At 39.4% G+C, this 20604-nt stretch overlaps 1 protein-coding gene across 1 annotated transcript; it reads right to left on the bottom strand.

Moving 5' to 3' along the window:
* Positions 1-17117: 17117 nt before the first annotated feature.
* LOC145072784 (putative linoleate 9S-lipoxygenase 5) lies at positions 17118-19966 on the bottom strand. Its single transcript, XM_079019258.1, has 7 exons — positions 19730-19966; positions 19300-19641; positions 19071-19156; positions 18854-18961; positions 18469-18773; positions 18131-18394; positions 17118-18055 (listed from the first exon to the last, which is right to left on the bottom strand). The coding sequence occupies exons 1-7, from the start codon at positions 19914-19916 to the stop codon at positions 17302-17304; spliced, it is 2046 nt and encodes a 681-aa protein (XP_078875384.1). The 5' UTR covers positions 19917-19966; the 3' UTR covers positions 17118-17301.
* Between the last annotated feature and the right edge of the window lie 638 nt (positions 19967-20604).

Here is a 20604-nt window from a genome sequence, read left to right as displayed (position 1 = left end):
ACGCAACGTAGAAGCCATATTGCATGTACGCTTAGCGTAAAGCTGAGTACGCCTTGCATACTCAGTCAAAAGAGGTTTGACATGTTGGGTTTCAGTGTGGGCTATGTTTTGGGCTTAGTTGTCTTGGGCCCTGTTGGGCCATCATATTTTGGGCTAATAATTATGTTGAAAATTCCTTCAATGGGTTTGGGCCCAATTTGGAAAATTGGGCCTTTAGAGGTTTTTGGTATTTGGGCCTCTTGGATTATTAGGTTTGGGCCTAAGTCCTGGTCCAAACTAGATTAGGGGTAAATTGGTCAGATATCCTACTAATGGATATATGGGTATGGATTGGGACCTAAATGTTGATTGGGTGTTGTTTTAGTAGTTTTGGGTTCCAGTTAGAGATTATCCGCGGGATTCTTCATTGTGAAGTAAGTTTCCTTACTGGGTTTAGCGGATCTAAGGCACCAAGGCGGACCCTCGTTTGGTTATGTTATTATACTTATTATCTATGTGATACTTGTATGTGCATGTATATGTATGTTTATTGGGCGGGCCTCGTTATGTGAGTGTAGGCGGGGCACGTATCTCATTATTATTCGAGTGTGGCCAGGGCTCGTATCTCATTGGGCGGGGCCCGTTATTCGAGTGTGGCCGGGCCCGTATCTTATTTGGGCGGGGCCCATTATATGTTATGTATGGTACGTGGTATTTTGGGGAGCTCACTAAGCTTTATGCTTACGGTTTTTAGTTTATGTTTTAGGTACTTCGGTTTTCAAATGAAAAAGCTTGGGATGGTTGCAGGGCACACACCATATGTTTCCACATTCTATGATTTACTCTTATTCGAGGATGTTTTGCTATATCTTGATTACCATGGCTTTATGGAAATGATATATATTAACGATTTATTAATTTAAAAACAAAAATTTTAGGTCATTATTTCGGGACGTTACATTAGGATTTTGCACCCATCGCTATTTGGGACATACAATGGCTGTAGCCTTTAGTGGCTAATTATTGGATGCATTTTCACAATTAAGGTCATTAGATCTGTAATGATAAGTGTGTTCTCTATGATCTCTGGTCAGTAAGGGTAATGGTTACTTATGTTCTAGAGAGAGAACTAGAGAGATGATAACATGAATGATGTTGTACTATGATCCTATCATTCCAGTGGATGGATGGTGTCACGACATGTCTTGAGCCTGTTCTGTGCGACTTTTGGGAGGAAACTATCAGTTGAATTGCCAAGCTTATAGGTTGTTGTTCTTATTTCTCCTTCATTGTGGTGTATGTATGTAGAGCCTTGTAGGAAGAATTTTGGGTGGCTTAGTGGCCGATAGGTTTGAATTGAATATTTTTAGGAGGTTGACTTGTTGGAAAAGTCATAGTTGCGCATCCGAAATCACTTGTTGAGTGTCAGTATTTGTGGATCTATGTGTGTTTTAGGGTTGTTTATTGGGGATTGGTTGTTGGTGTTGGATAATAGTTACGGATGCTTCGAAACATAGGTCCGCAATAGCTTTCTCAGATGGTCTATGGTTTGTAAGATACTTGTGTACATGTGTTGAAGTGAGAGTTTGGATTCGACATGACTTTATGATTCGACCTTTCATACAATTGTGGGAACAAACAAGGTTTTCTAGTTGCTTGCTTCGTAATGGGTTGTCTGAGTTCCCAATCGAGGTGACTGAGGGATGTGCATATTAGAAGGTATTCATCAGTCTTATAACATGGTTCCTAAGGTTTAAGGTTTCATATCGTTGGGTTTATAGTCTTGTGAAGTCTATTGTTAGACTTGGTTTGGGTTTGCAATACTGGAAGTTTTCGTTTTGATTAGTTTGGTTTTGGTAAGAAATAATACTTTTGATTTATCTTTAAACAAGTCTTACTTTTCACCAAATGCATAAGTTCACTACATGTCGTGCTCTCATAAAATTCCACAACGTTATTGAACAATCTTTAATTATATCATGGTAGCCATACATATGATAATTGTGATTCAACTAACTGCCATCTCTTGTCAGTGATAACCAAAAAAAATATTCAATGGAACTCCTACTATAATTTTTGAGAGATAAAATAACAACTCGTGAATTCATTTTTTTTTGAAACGGCATAAATTTTATTAGCCGCTGCCTAAAAGAAAAAGGCAAGGCGAAACAAAAACAAACAATTACAAAATGTCGAAGGGGTTACAACTTAAAACTCCAAACTCCCCATTTAGGGATGTCAAAAAGTCCCGTGAGACCCCGTTCCCGTGGGGGCCCAGTCCCGTTTGGGGGAAATTTCTAAAAAAAAACGGGGGCGGGGATGGGGGCGGGGGCAAGGTTAACCTCCGTTATAATTTCGGGGGCGGGGTGCGTATAGGCAATCCCGTCCCAAAACCCCCATGGGGACCCCATTAATAAATTTTACATATATTTACATATATTAATTATATAAATATAATAAACAATAACATTATTTTGAGCTTCCAAAATTCATCAAAAAAACATGTTTTTAAGTTGTTAGTATAATGTTTTTAAGATGTCATAACTTTTTTATTTTTAACATGTAAAATTCTGTTATAAATAGTTATTTATTACCTAAAAAATAGTTTCTTTTAGCCTAAATTACAACTTCTTTTAGCCCAAAAAAAGGCAGCCCAAAATTAATCGGGAGCAGGGGAACGGGGGCTCGGGTAATAAAGGGGATTTAGGGGCGGGGCGGGGGTAAGAAGGTTGAACATTTCGGGGGCGGGAACGGGGAAATTTCGGGGGCGGGGGCGGGGAATGCACTCCCCGTCCCATTTGCCCCCGTTGACATTCGTATCCCCATTTACAATTCCCGAATTTACCCCTATAATTCACCCAATTAAACACCAAAGTGATATAATTAACCGCCAAAACCATTAGGGACATCTTCAAATTGTTGAAAATCTTATCATTCCTAGCCTTCCAGCCTCACCAAAGGAAACCGTTTATGATAATAAGGAGAATTTTACATTTTTAGGACACCGACCTCATTCGGTAGCAAAACTCAGCAACTCTATGACCGAATTGAAATGATGCTCTTGGATATTGCACAATATAAAAATCCATTCCAAAGCAGGTTTCGAGGACGGACACTTCACTAGAACATAATCAGTATCATCATCACCATTGCTGTATAATTGACAAGATGTGCTCGGTTCATTCAATCTTCTCTTAACAACTCCTGAGTTCTCTAAATGAATAATACCTTTTATATATAGTAGTAAATAAGCGTACTATATAATTATCAACTATGTTTGTTGTCAAGTTTAACCAAATCTAAGTCAACACCCAAAATAAAAAAATAAAAAAAAAAAAAAATTCAAAACCATAATTGCGATGACCTCAGCTACGGTCCCATTCATATCAAGCATGGTGTTCTTCCAAAATCCAAACAATAGTTGAGCCAGAGCATACCACAATTACTTGTGGTTTTGTTGACAAAAAATGATATATTTTTTTTTTGTTTTTATAATCAAATGCGAAACTGCAGCAGCTGAATACTCAAACAACATAGGCGTTTGACTCCGCTACGGTTTAGGTGGCTAAAACGGACTATTAGCTAACATTTATTTATAAATTGAAAAATAATTAATCAATTTTACTATATTAGTAATTTTTCATTTAAAAACTCTGAAAATATTAGATGTTGCGTTTATTTCTAAATGCTTTAATAGATAGTCTTAATTGCATTTCCCACTCCTCAGCCAGATATTATTCGACTTCCCTCTCAAAACAAAAGTCGCCCTTGCTTTCATTGTTTGAAACGGTAAACGCCAAGAGAGGCAGAGAAAATATGATCAAAAAACACAAATACAGTTGTGCTCTACTATTGCTACTGCCTCCTCTTCTCTAGTTCGTTTCATGTAATAACATTTGAATCTCTTATATTAGATATTTGTGTCGATCATTCTCATATGTGATTTATGAACAATTTATGTTTTATGATTAGTTTCGTTTGACGCCATATGTTCGACAAAATGCCCATTACTTTTATGTATACCTTTTTACGAATTATATAAGTTGATTTATTATACGTTTGAATATGATTAAACCACGACATTTATTTGTTTACCAAATTTTCAGAACCAGCATGTATTGCTTTAATTTATGGATATTAGAATAATACAATAAGAAGTCTTATGAATATAAGTATTTAACCCAACAAAGACGGACATCCAGATAAATAGGATAAAACAAACAAAGAGACTACTAAATTGGTATTGACCATATTTCTCTGATAAATAGTTAAAAGAGTACTTGATAATGATGGTAGTTCTCAAGTGGAGCATTGATAGAGTATACTTTGGTATTGATGGTGCATCGAAAGTGAAACAATAAGAGCCTGCTTTCTTATGATGGTAGTTTTTAAGTGTAACTATATAAGAGACTAGTTGGGTATGACTACTTGAAATATGGTAGCGCTCAAAAGAAGACATAAAATAAGGTTGGCGTAGATTTGATGGTAGTGCTTGGGACATGGACTATTATTTGAAGTAGGTCGGGCGGCTCAACCTTATATCTGAAGTAGGGTGGCTCAACTTTATATTTTTCTAAGCCAGAGCTTAGGCACCCAATTATAAAATGCTTCATATTCTTCAAATTTAACCGAAAATTAATATATCTGAAATCTTAATTAGTCCACTACTGATTGTCCACATCACAGTGAGTGATCTTGAAAACTAAAACGCATGCAACACATTAGTGGGATCTTGAAAATTGAAACGTCACATTGATCTATTCTTATATCTCGATTTTCAATTATTCAAAATCTCAATGCCAAATAGTATATGTTTCACTTCTTTTCTAGTTTTTCATTATCTATTAGGGTCAATTATTTTCAATTATCCATTGATTACAAAATATATTTCAATTGTAAAGTCTTGAATACTTTTGTTTGGCTTTTGCCTGTGAAATTTCTCAATTTTGGTTGGAACGAAGTTAAGAAAGTAGTTAGCGAGTCAAGGCTCTCAAGCAATATATATTTTCATTATTGTATTACTTTCAGTATTTTTTTGTTCATTTGTAATTGTCATTGTGATTCACAAAAAAAAAACATACCTAATAAAAAAATTAATTATGTCATTTACAAATTTTTTAGTTTATTATTATCTTGGATAAATGATGAAGTTTTATAAAGTTAACTATGGTAAAGACCACAGGACCTATGTTTTTGGTTCGTTTAGAGCCCTCAAATAAGTTGAGACACTATATAAAGGAGACTTGTGAATATTTATTAATACATATACTTGATATGCACATAAGATAATAAAGCGGAGTTGTGAGCGGGTAGTAACATATGTATACATGTTGTAACATTCCAAATTTCAGAAGTTTGAGTTAAGAGTTTAAAGTGTAGATTGAAGAAGGGACTCAATGAGTAGGTATACTTACTCGCCAAGTCGGAGCTGGATCCGAGTTATTGAATAACTGACCGACTCGGCGAGTCTGGTCTGGACGAGAAAAGCCCTAATCTTAGGGTTTGCACCCTATTTAAAGGACCTTATGTCCTATCCTCAGCCCCCTTGTCGGCCAGAAGCTTCTTTAAGCGATTCCAAACCCTAATTTGAGTAAGAGGAGGAGGAAAGTGAGCTTGGGGCTTTTGCAAGAGAAAGATTTGGAGGATTTGACCACTAAGGAGCTAGAGGATTCAACTCTTTGGTTGTGAGCATCAGTTTGAAGGTAACAATCTGTCACTTTGCCTCTGTTGCTTCTAGATCTTTTCTTAGATGATGTTTTGGGGCCATTTTGGCATGTTAAGCAGCCATTTCGAGTTAGAAGTCCAGATCTGAGGTTCCTACTTCAGATCTAGGCTTGTCTTGGTCCAAAAACCCGTAAAGTATCAGCCCTTGTTGTGTTAGTGAAGCATGTTTTTCTTAAACCCTAGACCTAGAGTGTTTTAAGCCTATATCTCCTTGGTTTCACGTAAAGTTTGCAACTTTACGTGAAGGTTGGGCCTTAGAAGAGTGGATCTACAGTTTGGAGCCCCTGCATGGCTCGAAAAGCCACTGTATGGATTAAGAACTGAAGCGACTCGGCGAGTCACATGGGTGGACTCGGCGAGTTGTATGAAGACGGGCAGGAACTCGACGAGTTGGAAGAACAACTCGACAAGTCTGTTGAAGATTGCCTTGGACTCGGCGAGTCAGGTCGCAGAACCCCAACCTCTTTAGTTTAAGCTTCGGATTTGTGAGTCGGTTGACGACTCAGTGAGTTGGTTAAGACGGAATTTTGAGATCGTTCAACTGGACGAGTCCTGGGGCGACTCAACGAGTTGAGTCGTGTTATGGTAGTTTTTTGAGTATAAGAACCCGACGAGTCAACAGGTTGACTTGGCGAGTAGAGTCAATCAGGAAGGTTGAGTTTGACTAGGAATTTGACCAAAGTTGACTTAGTTGACCCCGGGATGATAGTTTAGTCTAAGTGTTGTTATTGGTATTAGTTGCTCAGGGAGCTAGAGGAGCAACATTTCGGAGAGTTGTCGGTTAGCATCCAGAGGGTTATCGGCCGAGTTCAGCAGTTCAGGTGAGTTTTCTATCCAGTATGAACGGGTCTACGACCACAATGCCGACCCGTCTAGTTAGCAGTAGTTTCCGGACTTCGGTCCGATGCAGTAGTTCAGTGTGCTTGATGTCTTTGTGATTCAAACATGTTTTTGTGTTATATGTTCCGGACTGCGGTCCGATGCAGTATGCAGTATATGTGTTTATGCTAGTAGTTATGATTATGCTATGCCATCTTCAGCCAGTTAGTCCGGACTTTGGTCCGATGCAGTTAGCCGGACTTCGGTCCGATGCAGGGGCAAGGCCCCAATTAGTCCGGACTTCGATCCGATGCAGGGGGAAAGGCCCCAGTTAGTTCGGTCTTCGGTCCGATGCAGTTTCCGGACTTCGGTCCGATGCAGGGGGCAAGGCCCCAGTTAGTCCGGATTTCGGTCTGATGCAGTGGGCAAGGCCCAATATGTGTTTTATATGTTATTGTATGGTATGTGGTAGTTTGGGGGAGCTCACTAATCTTTGTGCTTACAGTTTCAGTTTTGGTTTCTGGTTCTTCCGCAAGCAAGGGGAAGAGCTCGTATTGATGGCATGACACACACCACAGTTGTAGTTTATTCCTGGGAGTTTCATTTAGATATTTTGATATGATATTAACTTCAGTTTTGAATTGATACTTTTACTATGGCATGTTTAGACATACGATTCATGGTATTATTATCTAATAGTTGATGTTGTGATTTTTAGTAATGTTAAAACAAAAAATTTTGGGTCGTATTTCGGGTCGTTTCAAGTTGGTATCAGAGCTTTGGTTTGAGGGATTCAGACATGCTTTCGAGTGTGTCTGAACTCAAACTAAGGAAATGGTAAAAGATTTTCAAAAAAGAAACATATTCGAAAATAATTTTTGAAAAAGAAATTTAGAAAGAAAAAAAAAGAGCTTTCTTAAAAAGGGGTGTGGTGCATGCGATCAGCCGAGCTCAAGTAAGTACTCCCAAATTACCCATAAAAGTTTATATTATGATTATCTGTTTCAGCTTCAGTAGAACAACTTGCTAGAATAGGACTAAGGATCTAGGAGGATGCCTTATGTGCCTGCGATATTGGTTTCAGCTTTATGAGAATTGCATGCTAGTATTGAGTAGACAGCAGTAGGATAGCCTGTTTAGGTTATGCCTGATATTATGAGCTTAGCATTATATGCTAGTACAATTTCTTGTTATGAGAATAGAGTTGCTTGAGTAGTTTCTTGTGTCTAAATGCTACTTGCTTTGTGCTTTGTGGGACTCCGAGTGATGGGAGTTAGCCATTAGGTGAATACGATAAGTCACATGTAATCAGGGTTGAATAATCTTAGAGTATTGGATTTGACCCTATTGCGCAACTCTCGATTGAGTCTAACTGTTGTAGGGATGAGTCCCTTACTCGAAGGATTATCCGAGCCTCGCTACATGTGATGGTATTCAGGTGATGGCTAATTGGCATTACAAGGAGGCCTTCAGCAGCTGAGGACTGGTTTGGATAGAGTCAGAGATTTCCCTAGGGCAAGCCTAGGATGAGAGTAGCAGAGATCAGTAGCAGTAGAAGGGACTTGGTTGAGTTAAGGTAACTCTTGAGGGAAGTACAGATAGATGTGGAAGGTAGTATGGGTCCGTACTACTGAAAGCAGAGGATCCGTACTCGATTCAAGAGGGGCCAAGATGAAACCAGGGAGTGGTGGAGTATGTGTGAGATCCCTCAATAGCAATGAGTATTCTGACAATTATTGTGATATGTTTTCAGCATGGCGACGTTGCACGAGATATCAGTTGGCAGTTCAGGTGTCGAGGAGGGATCTGGCTCGGGCTCTAGAGTCGGACAGTTTGATGATCAGATGAGAGATGTCATTTCCGCAGAGATTATGTGCAACATCATTGATCAGACTCCTTGATATTTGATTCCGTTAGGGAGGCCATCATGGAGCTTTTGGACAGCCGTCTTGAGGCCTTTAGGGCTGGGATAGTTTCAGGGCAGTTTGGGGCTCGTCTAGAGCCCGATTCTTATGGATCCCAGGGATCCATCAGGGAGGGGGATCTTATTTTTAGCTCTTTCCATCAGGGGTTGGGAGTGAGTGGGGCACCCTATCCCCCGGAGAGTCCCCTGTATGATTTGGTCGTTGCGGAGGTTTCACGAGTCGTTCGCAAGGAGCTACCCGACATCGTCAATAGGGTCACTAATAGGTTGACCGAGAAGCTTCAGGATCAGACAGCGGTTGTTCATACGATTAAAGGGGACGACGGGGTAGCACAGGAGCAAGAGATTACCGGGAGTCAGAAAGGAAGAGGAAACCAGATGAGGTTCAGTGGCCTACAGATTCAGGTAAAAGAACCAAAGGGCCGAGTTCGAGATCGAGAGACTTCCAGGGCCGCAACCGATCCGGTAAGTGTGGCAGGACACACGGGGGTGCGTGTAGGAGTAGTAGAGGTGGCGATCCTGGCTGTTTTAAGTGCGGACAGAATGATCATTTTAGCGGAGATTGTACTACTACCATCGCTCATGGGCTTGATCTGATATGTTTCCGTTGTAGTCAGAGGGGTCACAAGAAGGCCCACTATCCGAGTTTGTATATAGCAGGGCAGGTGCCAGCTCCTGCCCTTGGGACTTCGAGAACCGCCAGCAGACATCAGGGTCGGGCAAGGGCGCCCACGGCTCGGAGTAGAGTATTCCGGTTGATTTCAACAAGGATTCGAGCAGCACTGGATGTTGGGGGCATGTATCTTTTACCTTCCTGTCAATTATGATTTATAATGTTTGTTGTTATGTTACTACACCGATTTAGTAAGTACTTATATTGGAATATTGTATTACCTATTTGGGATTGAGTCATATTCCATCTGCATACCTTGGAATCTAGAATGATAGTTGAGGACGTTCCCCGTAAGTAGGTCACTTTGGATGCAATAATTGTAGCAAAGTGTGAGTGAGACTCGGTGGTGTCCCACTATTTTTGGAAAGGTGTTAGTTGTGTATAGATCAGTTATATTTTCAACAATGTGAAGCTTGAGTTCCCAGTGGAGTAACCGAAGAACGATGGGATAGTAGTTCGAAGATGTCCCCCCCCCACCTTAAGCGCATGTTATCAGGATGCAGTCACTGAAGCAAGAACAATCGGGGATTTAAAGGTGCTCGATTCGTCGACAAGATTGGTAGGTTTGATGAAGGGTTAGTTGAAGCGCCAGCAGAGATAAACGTGGGTTGTCAGCGGATCGACCCCTTTAGATGATAGGAAGGATGGGGAATCCTTTTCAAGTTGTGAATTGTAAGAATTAGCCGGACAAAAGTGGGGGAGAACCCTTCATGGATTTATGGTCAGTAGTACGCTAAACTTAGAAAGGGTTGGTAATCTTGTATAGGAAGGGAAAGCAGCCTGAAGGGTCTAGTGGGTTTAGGAGTTTAGGAGTTAGGAGTTTGGAAAACTTCCCAATGTCGGTTTCATGTATTAGGGATTACTAGACGATTGGTTTGGGAAACCAAGTTGAAGAATTTCTCGAAGGAAAGCAAATGTAGCAAGGATGTAAGACTACCAGATGGCTATAGCATTGGATAACTGAGGGCTGGTTGTGGAAATCAGGTTGGGGGATCGCTAGCAGGACTCGGGTAAGTCAGGGTACCCTCAGAATGGTAGTTAGTGATAGAGTCAGCAGGAAGAGTGTTGTAAGTTTGCAGGTGTAGCCGTAGCATTCACTAGCAGCCAAATAGTATTAGAGTGTTGTAAGTCTGGGGGTGTAGCCGTAGCATTCACCAGCAGCCAGATAGTATTAGAGTGTTGTAAGTCTGCAGGTGTAGCCGTAGCATTCACTAGCAGCCGGATAGTATTAGAGTGTTGTAAGTCTACGGGTGTAGCCGTAGCATTCACTTGCAGCCAGATAGTAGTAAAGTGTTGTAAGTCTGCGGGTGTAGCCGTAGCATTCACTAGCAGCCAAATAGTATTAGAGTGTTGTAAGTCTGCGGGTGTAGCCGTAACATTCACTAGCAGCCAAATAGTATTAGAGTGTTGTAAGTCTGCGGGTGTAGCCGTAGCATTCACTAGCAACCACATAGTAATAGAGTGGTGTAAGTCCGCGGGTGTAGCCGTAGCATCCACCAGGTTGGTAGATAGCATGAGCGTGTTGTTAGGACGTGGAAGGAACATTAGCTCCCAGACCAAGCGTAGCAGTAAGGATGTGGAAATCCACGAAGTGGATTTCGGAATTATCTGGATGGATTAGACCTAGTTGAGCCAGAGATAAGACTGTAGGCATGTTACTAGAGTTTTGAGATCGGGGAAGCAGTGGATTGCTTTAGGTTACTTGTTATATAAGGCTACAATTGGCTTTGTAGCAATCATGTTTAGCCGTGATTTGGTAACATCAAGATTCGACGCTCGAAACTGATCGGTTGGATCAGGAGGATGTTAGAGCCCTCAGTAACATGATAACTAGTGGCAATTAGTTCCAGAGAAGGATTTTGTTCGGAAATCGTGGGAGGCGACTAAAATAGGGAGTCCTCTGACCCCGCAGCTAGGTTGGAACCCAATATTTCAGATGACTGACGAAGGAAGTGAGAGCAGGAAGGTCTCGAGAGATGATTGAAAAACATCCTTGTAGCAGCATGCTATTTCAGGCAGTCAGTGATCAGGCAGTTAGTATTCCAGGCAATTTAGTGTTTCAGGCAGTCAGTGTTTCAGGCAATCAATGTTTCAGGTAGTTAGTGATCAGGCAGTTTAGTGATTCAGGCAGTTCAGTGTCTCAGGCAGTCAGTGTTCCAGACAGTTCAGTGGTTTCAGGAAGTTCAGTGTTTTCAGAAAGTCTTGGGTCTCCAGCGGTAATGGTATTTTGGACTTTTATGGATAGCTTATGGAGTGGCAAGTCACTCATAGCACGATTATATGATTTATGGCCAAATATAAGTGAATCAATAGGATAAGTGGATCTGTGGATTTTGTTGTTGTAGCGAGAACCTGGGGTAGTTAGCATGAAAGGAATGGATTCATGAAGAGGACAAAATGAGTTCCAAACTTGCGAGTTGCTCGGGTTATCGGCAGATATGGAAAAAGGGAGGATAGTTTGGCACTGGGAGAGGACCCAGTGAATTATTGTGGTATATAACTTTCGCAAGTCATGAAAGTGTGTTCCTGTCAGGAAGGGGACAGTATCCTCGGGTGATACATGGTTGTTGTGACAACCCATTTGTATAATTTCCACAATCAAACACTTCAAATAATATTCAACAACATTTCGGTATATTTTTGGCCGGATTTAAAACCGTTTAGTGTTTTATTTTATTTTTTCGTCAAACGATTTAATAAAAAGAAGTGACGTAATTAGCAACGTGTGGCAAACCGAACAACCCGACACCTTAGCTAAGTGTTTACGGACAAACAAGGGTGTTTGGGCCGTAAACACCCTCTTTCCCCAAGACTCATGCATATAGCATGAGTTTACACCTTTTTCCTCATTTTCCCACTTCCCACTCAAGAAGACTAACTTTTTTTCTCTCAAGTATCATCACCTTCTTCTTCCAAATCCGCCAAAAAATGTAAGTTTTTCTTCCTAGATTCTTTCGTACCACACTTAATCTAGTGTTTATACTTCTTTTCATCCATGGATTTCCGATTTTTACATAGATCTTCAAAGCATCTTCAAATCACCAAGAACACCAAGAACACATTTGTGTTTTTGGGTCCTAAAACACCTCTACAAGCTTCCTATACGTAAGTGAACTATCCCTAACTAGTTATCTACTTGGTGTTCTTGTTAAATCCGTGGAATGAACCTCAAAAAACCCCAAGAACATGTGTTTACGGTTTGGGGATCTCCCAAAACCGTAAACACCCCAAAGGGTGTTTTGGTGCGCCTAACTCCTTCCCTAGCATGTTTAATGGACTAGAAAGTTGTAGGAATGAGCTTAGAACTACAAAACACGAAAGGAATGATGTGGCTAAGGGTTTACGGCCGTAAAATCTAGGGTTTATGACTGTAAACTCCCAAGGAGTGGTCCAAGGACCGCAAACTCCAAGGGAGTACCCTTTTGAACCCTAATCACTTCTTAAGCCCTTGATTTGATCTTAGAACCCTTCCTTGTGATGCATGAGACCTTTAAACACCCAAACCCACCATTCCCATGAGTTTACGGCCGTAAACTCATGGGGGAAATGGTCTCTCAACCGTAAACACACCATAGGGTGACCATTTGAAGTGTAAACTCCATAGTGAAGCCATACACTCCTTAGATGCGACCCTTAGCACTCCTGGCACTTGAAACAAAGTGTTTTCATGCATTAGAGTGTCTTTACTTACTTAATTAGCGATTAAATAACTAATTAGATACATTTTTGTATCACTATATGTTACATAGGATCCGTGGGTGTGTTCAAGTCCTCACTTGACACCTAGCATCCTACTCAGCACTTCCATCCACTTCACTCACTGCAGGTGAGTTCATACCCCTTAATCAACCTTTTAATTGTTTTTGAATGCTTTTATGGGGGGGGGATACAAGTTGAATTAAGCAAGTTATAGTATCAATCACATGTGATTTATAACTTGTTTCCAAAAGGATTTTCTATACTTTCAGATTACCTTGCCAACAAAGTTGTTTTAAACGTTTATCAAACTCATATTCATGTTTAATAGTTCTGAAACTATTTTTCAATGCTTTTAAACTTATTTTATTTCCAAATCATATCTACACCAATATATTTATATAAGTAAGGATTGAAGGACTTAGAACTGATAGCTCGCCTTATTTCTTGTTCTTGTTTGATTGTGGACTTAGGGTACTCTGTTATATGTCCGACTGTCGTTGAATTCTTAGTTATATATCATATATATTCATGTTGGATATAAAGGTCTTCACTTCAGTTCAACACCTTTGTGTATCAAAGGCATTCAACTAACATCTCTATTTTAACTATAATAGGTATAGTTAAGGATTACCACTCATTACTATTGTTACTATGATACTCACTATGGTTAGTACAATTATGAGATTATACATACTAAATACTATACGAAGAGGACCCTATATATACACTATATGAAGAGAATACTATACACTATATGAAGAGAATACTATACACTGTACACTATACAAGAGAACAAACACTCAATACATTATACTAAGAAGTACATTATACTCTAATTATGAGACAACATACTAAAATAGAATGTGATACACTACTTCTCGATATGACACTCCACTATGCGATCATTGTGTAACCAGAGCCTCCTGGAGGGAGAGCGAACACTATGTGTATAGATCAATACGGGACGGACACTCCCACATCCTGACTGCTAGCTACAGTCCGAGTTGATTAGGCCCAAGGGTGACAAAACATCACTACACTACGTGTGACCTGGAGGGTCACTGTCACTCTATTATCACTCAGCATGGTTACATACGAGTTCACATTCAGACCTTAAGCAACACATAAGAATTAAAGGTAAAACGGACTCCCCGAAGTGTGTGTATATATACATATATATATATATATATATAATACTATCTGGAGTTTGCATCTCTACTATATTCTGCCGGTAGTGACACTGCCGGGGTAAAACTCTATTTTTCCCGATTTCTTTATATGAACAAAATTTAAAACTATATTTTCACACTGATAGTTCCACTGGGAAAACTTTTACATTTTCAAGAGAATCAAACTTATAAATAACCGAGTCTTGGTAGAAGACTACTCTTACTGGAAAATATAGGATTTTCTAAGGATCATACTATTTTCAAAAACTTGAGAACTACTATTATATTACATGATTGTAAACACTATTATACAAGCAAATGACACTAAAGACTTATGAACTCACCAGCTTTATGCTGATACTCGTTTTCAAAATAACTTGTATTCTCAGGTCCTCAGTACATAGGTACAGATGCAGCTTTTGAGAAGATGGAGCATATACGAGACTCATATTTTATTTTGATTATAATTTTGGTGTCTATCAAACTGTACAGAACACACTTGTACTACAATTATTATACTAATGAAATGGATGTTGTTGCTTGTCTTTACTATTATGCATTGTTATGATACTGCACATGACGTCCTCCACCCCAGAACGTATTCCGTCGTTCTTGGTTTTGGGGTGTGACAGTTGTTATGTGATGACATTGAGGCCGGTGGTCGGCATGGAGTTTTGGCAAGGATGCCACGCGAGAAGAAGTTATTTTTTAAAAAAAAGGGGGGGTGCAGTGGTAGGGTTTGGAGGGACCTGAGTTATTTGGGAATTCGGAGTTTGCAGTGCAAGTGGTTAGTTCGGAAGTGTATCCTGCAGTAGGCTTCGAGGACGAAGCCTAATTTAAGTGGGGGAGAGTTGTAACATCCCAAATTTCAGAAGTTTGAGTTAAGAGCTTAAAGTGTAGATTAAAGAAGGGACTCGACGAGTAGGTGTACTTACTCGCCGAGTCGGAGCTGGATCTGGGTTATAGAATAAGTGACCGACTCGGCGAGTCTTGTATTGATGAGAAAAGCCCTAATATTAGGGTTTGCACCATGTTTAAAGGACCTTATGTCCTCTCCACATCCCCCTTGTCGGCCAGAAGCTTCTTTAATTGATTCCAAACCCTAATTTGAGTAAGAGGATGAGGAAAGTGAGCTTGGGGCTTTTTCAAGAGAAAGATTTGGAGGATTTGATCACTAGGGAGCTGGAGGATTCAACTCTTTGGTTGTGAGCATCAGTTTGAAGGTAACAATCTGTTACTTTGCCTTTGTTGCTTCTAGATCTTTTCTTGGATGATGTTTTGGGGCCATTTTGGCATGTTAAGGAGCCATTTCGAGTTAGAAGTCCAGATCTGAGTTTGCTACTTTAGATCTAGGCTTGTCTTGATCCAAAAACCCGCAAAGTATCAGCCCTTGGTGTGTTGGTGAAGCATGTTTGTCTTAAACCCTAGCCCTAGAGTGTTTTAAGCTTATAGCTCCTTGGTTTCACGTAAAGTTTGCAACTTTACGTGAAGGTTGGGCCTTAGAAGAGTGGATCTACAGTTTGGAGCCCCTGCATGGCTCAAAAAGCCACTGTATGGATTAAGAACTGAAGCGACTCGGCGAGTCACATGGGTGGACTCGGCGAGTTGTATGAAGACGAGCAGGAACTCGACGAGTTGGAAGAACAAATCGACGAGTCTGTTGAACATTGCCTCGGACTCGGCGAGTCTGTTCTTGGACTCGGTGAGTCAGGTCGTAGAACCCTAACCTCTTTTGGTTAAGCTTCGGTTCTGTGAGTCGGTTGGCGACTCAGTGAGTTGGTCAAGACAGAATTCTGAGATCGTTCAACTCGACGAGTCCTGGGGCGACTCGGCGAGTTGAGTCGTGTTATGGGTGTTTTCTAAGTATAAGAACTCGATGACTCGACGGGTTGAATCTACGTGTAGAGTCAATCAGGAAGGTTGGCTTTGACCAGGACTTTGACCAAAGTTGACTTAGTTAACCCCGGGGGACAGTTTAGTCTAAGTGTTGTTATTGGTATTGGTTGCTCTGGGAGCTAGAGGAGTAGCATTTCACAGAGTTTTCGGATAGCAGCCGGAGGGTTATCGGCCAAGTTTAGCAGTTCAGGTGAGTTTTCCTTCCAGTAGGAACGGGTCTACGACCACAATGCTGACCCGTCTAGTTAGCAGTAGTTTCCGGACTTCGGTCTGATGCAGTAGTTTAGTGTGCTTGATTTCTTTGTGATTCAAGCATGTTTTTGTGTTATGTGTTCCGGACTTCGGTCCGATGCAGTATGCGGTATATGTGTTTATGCTACTAGTTATGATTATGCTATGCCATGTTCATCCAGTTAGTCCAGACTTCGGTTCGATGCAGTTAGCCGGACTTCGGTCCGATGCAGGGGCAAGGCCCCAGTTAGTTCGGACTTCGGTCCGATGTAGGGGGCAAGGCCCCAGTTAGTCCGGATTTCGGTCCGATGCAGTGGGCAAGGCCCAATATGTGCTTTATATGTTATTGTATGGTATGTGGTAGTTTGGGGAGGTCACTAAGCTTTGTCTTACAATTTCAGTTTTGGTTTTAGGTACTTCCGCAAGCAAGGGGAAAAGCTCGGATTGATGGCATGACACACACCATAGTTGCAGTTTATTCTTGGGAGTTTCATTTAGATATTTTGATATGATATTAACTTCAGTTTTGAATTGATACTTTTACTCTGGCATGTTGAGACATACGATTCATGGTTTTATTATCTAATAGTTGATGTTGCGATTTTTAGTAATATTAAAACAAAAATTTTTGGGTCGTATTTCAGGTCGTTTCACATTTACTTAACATGTACAAGTATAAGTCTACACCATATAGTATAGGGGACTTGCAAATTAATAGGTAGTGATATCTATTATTTGTATATATAAATGGGATAAGTCGTAAAGGGTATCGATAAAATAGCAATTGTAAGTGTTTTATTACTTATCATAATACATCGTATTTTTCTTGTATGGGATGTAGTGTTTTCCTTTCCTTCTGTTTAGGGTCAATATGAGAATATACAAACATATATTTCCTTTAATGTATTGTTTAAAGCTTTCAACTTCCTGGAATATTTATATACGTCCTGATTAACCATCAAATCAATCATAACATTAAAAATCGATAATGATTTATGTGTAGGAAACAATATGGTTATTCCATTATTCATATATAGATAAAGATAAAATGCTCACATGGACATCATAAACACAAACAATAGGAATTAAAGAGTGAGGACTATGTAAAAGCAACTCCCTTAGTCACAATGGTCCAATTTTTCCTTAGTAATATAAGCAATTTATGGTAACACAATAATCAATTCATTTCATATTGACGTACTATTAGGAATCCCCTTCCCCTTCAGTCCCTCTTCGCCAGTCGGGTATAATAGGGTAAATGGTACATTCACCGGTCCAACCCTATTCTTCAACCTTTTGTCCTTGTTCATTTTCTCTATTTTCTCCTCAATCTCTTTTATCTTCTTCCCAAATTTCTCGAACGCCTTCAAAGGTTCTTCATCCAGTGTCCACTTAGAACACCCTCGTTGTCCAAGGTAAACCTCATCCGATGAATGCGTTGACAATAGCTCTGCGAGCGCTATCCCAAGAAGTGATTGTAAGTGGGGAGTAATGGTTTTGAAGAAAACTTTTTCAGGATTCTCTCTAAGTTCTTCATACTCGGGAGTATTTGGTTTAGGCATAAACCTACGACTTAGAGTTGGACGATTAGGCAGATAACCAGCATAAAGGTATTGCCCAAAATTTACAGATGCATGAAGGGCAGAAGCCATCCATATGAATGTAGCGCAAATGTTTATCAGTTCTTGACAAGAATCCATTTTAGGCCACCATGGCTCGTGTTTTTTGTCACCATGTCCTTCTTCTTGTAGTTCCTTCCACCATGATTGAAGCTCAGTGTCATTTTGAATTATATCATCGTTCTTGTAGTAGAATTTACAGTAATCCTCAACCCAAGATTTGATAGCTGACCAAATCTCAAGTCCATCAACCGCATATGGATAATCATTGATTAGTAGGCGAACTCCATGTCGACAACCAGAGTCCACAACTACCATTCCCCTATGTGATCATAAAACTTGCTAATAGTTAATCAAGTTTATAAAATAATAAAGTAACACTTGAATGATTTATTACCTCTTGAGAAGATCTACTGGGAGTGCTTGTTCAGGGAATACCCAATACTTATAAAACATGGAAGACATTTCCATAGAATATTTTCCAGGAAATGATGTAGCCTCAAGGATACCTCCCCCATTGATCAAGATTTGTCTAGCCATGGCATTTATATACATCATATAACGGAAATGAGGGTAAAGAAGCTTATAAACCGGGTGCATTACACTTAGTTGCCTATTTGCAGCAATCACAAATGGCTCAATAACAGCATGTGTATTCAACCTGTGATGTATAATCATATCGATACAATTAAAAATTTAAAACATATAAGCAATAATGAGTTTTGGTTAATGTACCAGTGGCTGATAAGTTGATGTATTCCTGAATCATTAACTGCCACATATGCTTTTGCTAACTGCCAAACTGAGCCTTCTATTCCATTTTCAGCTGGTGTGTATACATTGCTAATGACACCATGCTTATCTCCATCAGGATGGGGTAGGCTTAACTCGATTGCTAATGGTTTTAAAGTTCCATAATTTTGTAGTAGAAGCAAAGTTCTTGACGCATAAATCTTGTTTGTAGTGGTGTTTATTCGCCTCACGTATGGCATCAATGAGTCATGATGATCCAGTATGAACAACCTATTTGCTTTTAATGCCTGTGTAACACAAAGATGATATTTTTATGCTTCGTGACAGTTTCATTATTATTACATTTTATTTAGAAATGATATCATACCTCGTTTATTTGTAAACCATTTAGGTTTTTCTCGATGTGGTGTGGTTTTATCGAACTATCTTGATTGCCATAAACTTCCATGTCTAGCTTGCTTTTTGGAGGGAATTCCTGAAAATTGGGAATGATTTTATCAACATAAGTCATAATGTAGTTTGTAGCATATCTAAAAACAACAGTCCAAAGGACCACAAGCTTTTAATTAGAAAAGAAATATTACTTTTAAAAGATAGATTTTGACAGGGTTAACTCCAACAAGCATTTCTCTTCCGAACTCTTCATCTGTTGTCCAAGCGGACTTGTCCTCTAGAAAAAAATCATTCATATTTATTTATTGACTTAGTAACATTCATTAAAAATTTATTGAGAAGAATAAAGAATTTTTTATGTCATGTGTCAAGTGAGATGTTACAACGTTTTACTGATTTGAGGTATTTAGAATGGGGTACCTTTGATGACTTGTGGTGTAGGAAATTTGGCAAGTTCATCACTATCTCTTTCATGAACTATTTTCTGCATCTCCAATGGAATGTTATTTCGAATTTGTTCAAGTAAATGGCCATCAGGAAACTTGAATCCTCCTTCATAAAGCTTAAAGAAATCTTCGAAAGAGTCGAATTCAGCATGGGTGTTGTCACATAAAGCTTGAAACTCGGGAATAAGAAGTTGGATGATAACTTTTAGAGCATAAGCAAGAAAATCAGAAAACTTTATGCGTCCAAATCGTTCATCTCTTGGAACATATATGTTTAAGCCCATAACTAGAGGAAGCCGGCTCTCGGTTCTTGGATCTATTACATAAGTTCATGAAAATATTTTAATTAGATAACAAAACATGTATTTAACATTAACGTATCTATAACATATATATGTTCGGACCTGATTTGGTAGGTGGTCTTCCTGTTCTTCCCTTACGAGGATATGGGTACACTGAAGATCCTCCAAGAACTGGGCATGCATCATCAAGGTCCTTATCGGGATTTCCCAAGTCGTTATAGAAAGCATAATCATAAACCCCATCCCATTCTTGAAGCATCCCGGTTCCATCACCTTGCAAGATTTCCATCTCTTCTTCTCTGTATGAACATAGAAATTCAGGTGTCTCGAAAGGAAGATATGCCTGTAGTGTCAAATAATATCATTATAACAATAGAATTGTTTAATTGATTTAAATATGTATTGAATTAACATCAAGGTTAAGGAGATGAATCACGTTAAACAAACATATTTTGAAAAATATAAATGAATGTTGATAGTCGATCTACCTTATTATGGAAGAAAATACGTTCCTTTTTGTAGCGTTTGATGGGTAAACCCACGAGTTACACACAAAATGAACATGTCCATGGCCAGGAACATCTTCAAGTGTAAGTGTTTTAAGGTAAAATTCACTATAGTGATGATTTTGGATAAGAAATGCTTGTGGCACTTCTGTATCTTCTTCCCATTCAAATGAAACTTTGTATGACGATTCCTCATTTGTGAGAGGGGTAACAGTAGTAATCCAGTCTTCCAACATTGCTTGCTTCCCTACTTTGCCTCTCAAGTTCCCTTCTGTATATAAATATAGTCCCTTTCACTTGTATATATTCATAATAAGATAATTTTAAGATTAAAACTAATTTGCGTTATACTCTTAGCTAGTTATAAATTATATTTGTTTGTAAGCGGTGTTGTTATAGGTCTCACAAAAGTTTTCTATGTTTTGGGTTCAAAAAAACACTAAAAGTAACCTGGATCATGTTCAAGAAAAA

This window comes from Lactuca serriola, chromosome 9, assembly GCF_051521515.1.
Source record: "Lactuca serriola cultivar US96UC23 chromosome 9, Lser_US96UC23_V15, whole genome shotgun sequence".
Classification (NCBI taxonomy): Eukaryota; Viridiplantae; Streptophyta; class Magnoliopsida; order Asterales; family Asteraceae; genus Lactuca; species Lactuca serriola.
This window is presented reverse-complemented; position numbering and strand designations above follow the sequence as displayed.

Excerpts from the sequence above, each read along its gene's own strand:
- LOC145072784 (XM_079019258.1), bottom strand. The coding sequence starts at position 19,916 with ATGGAAATCTTGCAAGGTGATGGAACCGGGATGCTTCAAGAATGGGAT. Across the intron at positions 19,157-19,299 it reads TACACCACAAGTCATCAAAG|AGGACAAGTCCGCTTGGACA; the intron begins GTACCCCATTCT and ends ATTTTTTTCTAG. Across the intron at positions 18,395-18,468 it reads CATCAACTTATCAGCCACTG|GTTGAATACACATGCTGTTA; the intron begins GTACATTAACCA and ends TATACATCACAG.